Below are 8,154 nucleotides of genomic sequence, written 5' to 3'. Positions count from 1 at the left end.
GCCACTTTACACCCCTTATATATCAGGGCTCGTTAGCGACCTTCCGTTTACATAAGGCAGATTCAACCATATGTTGAAATCAAATTGTTTCTTCTGTTCTTGACAAAGAATAATGACCATTAATAAACAAGGAAAGGGTATATTTTTGTCGTTTATGACATCATCATCTTACACATGGGCCGCTGTCACAGTCACTGCTCATGCACAAATGTTTATCTGCAGAGCTGTTGTCATCAAAAACCTGTGTATTATAGAAAATGACAGCCACATGCTGGTCATTATGTTACTGTTGTATTTGCTCATAGACAACAGCGCCATCATGAGGTAAAACTGGAAAGAAACAGCATTAACTGCTGTCACTTGTATCCAGGCGCCCTTGAGAAAAAAAAGGTTAGACTCCTAAATACCCCCACACATTTTTTTTTAAAGAGAAAAACATTAGAAAAACAATTACGTCTCACGCTGGACACTTGAACACACTTTTCCAACATAAACTGTCAAGGTTAGGGTTTTTTCCGTGTGAGCCCCCAAGTAACTATAGGAGTTGACTTGTTGAATGGTATGTCGATGGATTTTAAGTTGCATTAGCTGGATGTCTGAAGACCTGCTGGGGTGAACACATCCACTGTCTTGAAATCAGATGATTCTGATATGATACAGAAATAAGAGAACCAGTTAAATCTGCTTAAAACTACTTAGCACTGTATGAGAGTTAATGCTGTTTTAAAGATTAAAAATGAACTAAAATTAAGTTATATTATTATGTTATATCATTGAATGAAGCATATATCCTCAGACACAATTCTGTGTATTTTGCACATGGGATTTTAATTTGAAACTTTCTGACCTGAATTCTGCTTGCTATAAAAATTAACTTACATCATCACAACCAGCAGTACAGTGCCTGCGGGTGCTCACATGCACCTTCACATCTTTTGGTCACAAATGCAATGAATTACAGATTGTGACGAAGGCTCTGAAACACCCGTTTGTCTCCATGGATGACCTGGCGAATGAGATGGACACCAGCTTGTAGTGAGTGACTGGGTTTTGGTATCCTGTGTGACACCATGATCATCTGATTCAATATTCAGTAATAACACACAGATACTAAAACACTAGTTATGAAAAGAAACAGACCAGCCAGTGATCTTCCAAACACAAAACATTGACCTATAGGCTATATGGAACTATTTACCTTTATTATTGATTAATCTGTCCATTCTCCTTTATTACTAGACTGTTTGGTCCATAAAATGTCAAACAATAAATCCATCATCATAGACTAATAGTTTCAGGTCTAATCTCACCCATGGTTTTAATTTACTCTGTTTTCAGACAGTTACTGCCACAACACAATACTTTGATGTTTTGATAATTCTACAATAAAGTACCTGTGTTAGATGTGTTTTGAAGGGATAAGATACCTGAGAGATTGCAACGTTAGCCTGTCGCTCAGCTTGCGTCTTTGGTCAAAATATCTCAGGCTTTTTTCTGTGTGATAATTGCTCATGTTAATTGGATTTATGCTATTTTAAAAAAATATTTTTTTTTACAATGCAGTACACCTCCAGCGCCATGCTAGGATGCTCTGCTTTTGGACTGATTGTCCATGTATGAGCTTAACATGTTTCCAAACTGTTGCTGTGAGCTTCCAGACATCTCAGCAAATAAGAGTTGTCTGCCTGACTAGAAATAGTTCAGAACAAACATTCACTGCTAGAATATTTCTTCCAAGCTTATGCACTGGTCACCAAAACTAAAAATGCAAGAATATAAAAAGAGGAAACAATGATATAATTAAGCTTTTGGGACAAGACGTACATTAGAGTTTACAAAAAAATCCAAAAATCTGATTTTGGAATAAACATCACACACGTACATATTTTGCTTTTATTGAAATTTATGTAAATTAATGAATTAAATTATATTCATAATCAAAATGTCAAAAATAACACAGGGAACCATACCCAGAAAAAATAGTAAACTAACAAATGCAACATTATAATTTAACAAACAGGGGTAGATTGCCAATAATTAACAAACTCAACCCCTTGGACTTCATATTTTGCTTGTTCAACTATTAATCACACTTGATTAATGAGGCCTGTTGACATGATCAAAGAAAAGACTAATGTTAAAGTCAAACAAAACAACTTCCAATCCAAGTCTTGTCCATGATTCTTAAACATTTCAGTCAAACCAGCATCATGAATTCACTGTGATTCAAAGTTAAAAACAATAAAACCTGAAAAACTCCAAGGAGAAGAGCGAATAGAGGCACTGCATATAAGCCTAAATAATGAGTTTGATGCATTCTGACATTAAATTCCCTTACATGAAATGTGTGCTTTTAAAGATGGATGAATGCTGAGTGCAAAAATAGATTTTGCATTAGAAAAAAAAAAGAAAAAACGATTGTCACCTTGTTCTCATCCATTTTCCACACAAACACTCTTGAACAACACATACACACATTTTTTAAAGCTTTTGCCGCCAAACAAAAGGCTGATGCTTTTAAGCACATAGGTAGTAACTTAATAGTTTTGCAGAATATTAAAACTGGTGCATCAGTGGCCTTCACCAGCGAGTTTTAGTCTTTAATCCAGTTACATTTCTCCAACTCTAAGTGAATAAGATATGTGACAGCACCCTTGTTGACCTTTAACTCAATTAAAATGTTCCACACTCGGCTCCTCATGATTCTGATATATCAGTTTGTACATTTATATACTGTATATCTCCACACACACACACACACACACACACACACACACACACACACACACACACACACACACACACACACACACACACACACACACACACACAATGTATACAAGCACATACCACACATTACAAACAGTGAATAGATAAACAGACACAAAAAGGAAGTAATACACTGACTGTAACAAAAATTAAATAACTGCATGGTTTTCCATAGAAAAGGGAGTAATTGGTTTGTATTGCTTTGGCCTGTTCTGTGAGCAGCCTGCTCATGTTATCCTCCTCTGGTCGTGTTGATGCAGAAGCATCAGAGAGCCACTAGACTGCACCACTGAGAGGACTTGGCAGCAGCGAGAAGGTGGGAAACCTTACTGATGTCACAAATGTCTGTTTTGTTACTTTTCTTCTTTTACCACCTTTTCTCCTCATCTTTCCCTGTTTTTCCCTTCTTGGCGGAGGCTTCACATTAGCACCCAAAAGTGTCTTTTTGTGCAGTGAAGTCTGTGTCCTCTTGGTCCCATTTGCCTGGGGACAGGCACTCTTCAGTGTTGAAGTCCTGAGGGTTTACCCCAATGTCCAGGACCTGGGGGTTAGTGCGAGACTCAGCGAGTCTGGAGGAGCAGACAAAGAGAGACGATTCATTAGTAACCTCTTTGATGAAACCTGGGTAGTGATTAAAATGACTGTTATTATAAATAACAATGCATTACATTTAAAAAGCTTGTGAACAATGACATGTACAGAGGTACACAAGGTATGGACATAAACGTGGATTCTAAGCATTCCTGTTTGTAATGAAGAACAAAGAATCATGATTTAAAAAAAAAAAAGAAGCAAAGCCATATGTGGCCAGATGTGGCAATGAAATGATTCCCTTTGTGAACTGATAATAGCAAGCCAACATCATACAACATGCCTATTTAAATACATGTTAGACCTGCAGTACACACAGAACACACACCATATTCATTCATCAAGACATCTCTTGTTCAGTGTCATGGCACTAACAGAGTGCTAAGCTGATGAGTGTGAGGCAGAGGCACAGAAAACATTTGTGATGAAGACATGGACACACTGGAGGACTAATCAGGTTCTGTGGCAGAGAGCCTCGACTTATGAAGCTCAGGGATGGATCAAACTGTGGAATGACAGTGGGAGGGGGTTTCCCCCCTTTCAGTGAGTCAAACAAAGGTTCTGAACTATGTTAATGGTATACCACCTTCAGTGAAAATGTGCAACTACATGTGTCTTGAATATTCTGAAATCCAGGCAGATGAGCAGGCTTGAATGTTGGGTTGACTAGGGGAGAATGAGGTGAAGTGACTACATCCATTTATGATTCTGTTACCTGAGTAGGATTCAAAGCTATCCAGACTGTGGCTGGGGGTGCAAAGGAAACATCACAAGTCAGGCAACATTTAAACTCCGAACTCTTATAATAAAGTGAATGGACAGTTTGACTTTAAGTCCAAATGCTGGTGGATATAAGGCCAAAATTAGAAAACAGGCCCATTTTCTCTTTGCATGACAGAAAACACATGTAGACAATATTGACTTTTTCCTCTTTTTGATCAACAGGCACTTCAGAGGCGTTTACATCTACAGCCAGCAGATGGCAGTGCAGTCTCTCAAATAGCAACAAAAATGATCTGAACATGAATTTATCTGCAGTTCACATCAAAAAAGTACAATTACAGATTGCTCCTGTAAGGGAGTGAAATGTCACTCATCAAAAAAATAAAATTTAGGAACAAACACTTGGAATCCAAGAATAAAACTTTCATGTTGTGGGAGCAGATGTTTTTATAATTTCCACAACTTGCTGCCTGTTACATGATCTCCAAGGTGTTTACACAGTGAGCTTTGATCAAATTTAGGACGGTATAATCTATGATTCAAAAGCAATGTGGGATAAGAAAAAAAATCTTTCCTAGTCTCAGAGTATCTGTGTCTGATGTATCTGTTTCTCAAGCTTAATATAAGTTACACCCTATGACCAATAATTTCTCATGTTTATAGTCTTCTTATCTGAAATATTATTACGTGGGAGTTCGCTCAGAAAGGCACATTTATGTAACTCAGCTATAAACAATCCATTAATCTGGAATTAATTTCAATCCCTATGCTAAAGAGTATGTGCCACACACCAACCATCAGGTGCAGTGAAGATAATACAGACACTGTCATTCTGTAATATTCTCATTCACAGACTCATGAATTGTCTCTGCTGCTTCAGCTTCTCCTCGTGGACAAAGACATCAACCTGTCCCTCAGCTCCCTAAACTTCAAGTCCAGAAATCTACATGTGGATGCATCCCTGTTTATGTAGGCAGCATCCTCATTAATCACAGAGCGGCAGCTTAACGGCATTAGGGTGTAATTACAGTGTGTGCAGACAAATAATCATCTGATAACAGGGCTAAAATGGCCTCCTAATGCTTGATTAAAGAGACTGTGGAGCCCATTCTCCCCTTCACTAAATGGAAGTGAGAGAAAAAGACGACCGCTGACGAATTAGCAGAGGGAATGAAAAGCAGAGCCAAAGGAAATAAATGCACTAATATAAGGTTGAATGAGTCTTTATGGCAGTCTGGAACAAATAGCTGTAAACAGTTGCACCGTGCAACCTGACAGCAGACCACCACAGCTTATCTGAGTGCTGCCGATGCACACTAAATTGAAACATTATTCACACTGGATTCCAGCTCCATTCTGATTGGTTTGTTGACGACGTAGACAGAGTTTAAGGAGTTACAAACAGCTCAGACAATGGACTTTCCTGTCAACCTTGAACCAGAAAATTATGAGACCGGATCTTTTCCTTCGTTTTTTTCCTAATGCTGCAAAATAAGTTACTTTCCTATGGTTTTGTGATATAAATACCAAGCAATGTGTCCCTCAGCAGCACCCATTGGTAATCACAGGCTACCCAAGCTCATATGAAATCAGTGTGGAGGCCTGAGATGATGGCAAACTGAGCCTACAAAAGCAGTGTGACTCAGGGAGGGTGTCGGCCGTGCCAGGGCCTGTAAACTGAGCCTGTCTCCTGTCTGTGGGAGTGCACAAGGGTGAGCCGAGTGGAGTGAGAGGCAGTGTTTATTACAAGAGCAGCCCAAACCACATGCGGCTATTTCCAGAACAGCAGCTTGTGTGGCTGTTCAGTAGACACTGGACTTTGGTGGAAAACCTAAATCCACACTGGTTCTCACCTTGAGAAAGCCTCGTCCAGACCGTCCTCCAACTCCTGCCACAGAGAACATACACATATTTGTTAAAGTTAGTGTCTTGAGTGATGATAACAGTTCTTACTGATGAGATGTTAATACACTCACATATGAACAAAGTCACCTTTAGCCACTTTTCCTCTAACCTACAATGGTCTTGGGAGGTTAATGTGGGCTACTTGCAGCCCCACACCCTCTCCAGCTATGTGACCATTTCATGAGGCCAGTTCTGTTCAATAGGCTATTGTCTAACTCAGCGTCGCAGCAGTGCAGCTGCAGAATCCACTCCCCTGCACGTTATCCCTCTCTTCCTATCTTATCTAACCTAAACAGCTGAATCTCACTGACCAGCCTGACTCTTGTCTTACCCATACAGTATTGTTGTTCTCTGTTGCCTGATTATGCACCATAAAGGGATCCGATTCAGCCTGCTTTGTTCCTGAGTGGACCTGTGCCACGTTAGCTCCCTCGGCCAAGTCTAGAAGTTTCCCCGTGGCTACCTCTGCAACATGAAACAAACAAGCAAGATTTGAGAAGATTTACATATAAATGCATTAAAAAAATCACATGCAACCTTTCAAATCACCCACTACATTCAATTCCTATATAGTTTAAAGAATTCACTGTGTAGTGGAGTCATAACAATGAAGATACATTTTCTCCACATAATCGGCTCCTGCGATTATCATAGCCTCATGCAACAGTAAACAGCAGGATGCATACACCAAGTATAATGCCATGCTATTCATTAAGGTCCCCTTTTCCTCTAATGTATCTCATTAATCCAGCCGTCTGTGGATTGTCACTTTGTGATAAGTGAGCATGGAGTAACCTCCTGACTTGCACGTCTAACCCCTGTGATACGGCTGATCTGTAACGGGATTGGTTTGTAATGGCCCTGCCTCATGATAAATGTGTGTCAATAATATGTGTCGACTCTAATTTCTGTCGAGTCTTTAGGCTAATGTGTTCCGCTGAGGACAGTAAAACTTCAATGACTCTTCTGATGCTAGCACAACCTCACTCTGCTATGCACACACCTCACTGCTGAAACCTGGCTATCCTTAACTGACCTTTTCCTCAACATCTATGTTCCTCAAAACACTGGCTCATAAACAACTGAGTCAGCATGCAAAAGCAATTCCCTCCAACCTGCCCCTTCTGTCAAGACCGGCTCAAAGGCGTTTAGAGTACTGTGCTGTTATGAAGAAGGCAATATTGTGGGGCTGGGACTGTCATTCATGTGGAAAAGGAGGGAGGCTCAAGGCTCGCCTGACGGTAATGCCCTGAAGTTAACAGTTTAGGTGTTTGCTAAGGTGGAAGTGAGGCTCTGGGAGCAAACAACCGGCTGGCACATTTAACTAGAGCTGCTGCGATTAGTCAATTGATCAGTTAGTTGATTGAAAGAAAATCAATCGACAACTATTTTGATAACTGTTTGTTTGTTATTTTTCAAGCAAAATTCTCAAATGTGAGAATATCTTGCTTTTCTTACTCATTTATGACAGTAAATGAATGTCTTTAATAAATTATGTGACAATGACACTTAACATTACTTTTTTTAAACTAGTGATTGATATTTTAGTTATAATCATAAGCCCTACATTTAACCCTGTGAAGAGGGGCAGGAAAAACCTGAGAACAAACAAACACGGGAAGAAGTGGCATTTATATTTCGTATCCACTGTAAGACGCCTGGCGCCAGGAGAGAACTGAGAGTATCATGTCTCCTGAATAAAGCTGAATCACGGCTGACAACACCACTGAAGCTAACAGTCCCTCTGACTCAGTGGCATGCCATTTGATCAGCTACAGTGAAGGGTACATAAATGTAACCTTGTGATAGCTCTAAAACTCTGCTGTCCCCAATCACTGCTTTAGGGCTGGCAGTGAAAACCTCTGTCAGGAGAGAAATGCTCAGCCTGTTTCAAAAGGCACTCAGATGCTTCTGCAGTACTGTGTATTACTCTGCTGTACAATTACGCCAATTTGCTTTACAGAAATCCAGTCCACTGGCAGCTCAATGACCCACAGGATGGTGAGTGGGATAATGTTAGTCCAAAAACACACCCCAAGCCTCTATGTTACCAGAATCTGTTTCTATGTCCGACTTTGTTGAGTCTTCTCATTGGGGATCATCCTTAAAACCTGTGTCAGTCATAAAATGCTACACATCCAGGGCCACAGCCACAGATAAAGTATC

General features: G+C 39.9%; 1 protein-coding gene across 2 annotated transcripts in view; it reads right to left on the bottom strand.

Annotated features, from left to right (window-relative positions):
- Positions 1–1,892: 1,892 nt before the first annotated feature.
- ldlrap1 (low density lipoprotein receptor adaptor protein 1) overlaps positions 1,893–8,154 on the bottom strand; it is a 38,384-nt gene continuing 32,122 nt past the window's right edge. Inside the window, exons 7-9 of one of the 2 annotated variants that reach the window (XM_022750571.1) lie at positions 6,359–6,453; positions 5,937–5,971; positions 1,893–3,338 (exon numbers count right to left, since the gene is read on the bottom strand). In XM_022750571.1, coding sequence (XP_022606292.1) covers positions 3,194–3,338; positions 5,937–5,971; positions 6,359–6,453 — 275 coding nt within the window. In that variant the 3' untranslated portion in view covers positions 1,893–3,193. Of the gene's footprint in view, positions 3,339–5,936; positions 5,972–6,319; positions 6,454–8,154 lie in introns of both variants that reach the window. The other variant, XM_022750569.1, reaches the window with a different exon arrangement.

The sequence above is a fragment of the Seriola dumerili genome, unplaced genomic scaffold (assembly GCF_002260705.1).
Source record: "Seriola dumerili isolate Sdu_G_001 unplaced genomic scaffold, Sdu_1.0 BDQW01000149.1, whole genome shotgun sequence".
In the NCBI taxonomy this organism is placed as follows: Eukaryota; Metazoa; Chordata; class Actinopteri; order Carangiformes; family Carangidae; genus Seriola; species Seriola dumerili.
The sequence above is the reverse complement of the archived record's forward strand: the minus strand, read 5'-3'. Positions and strand labels throughout refer to the sequence as shown.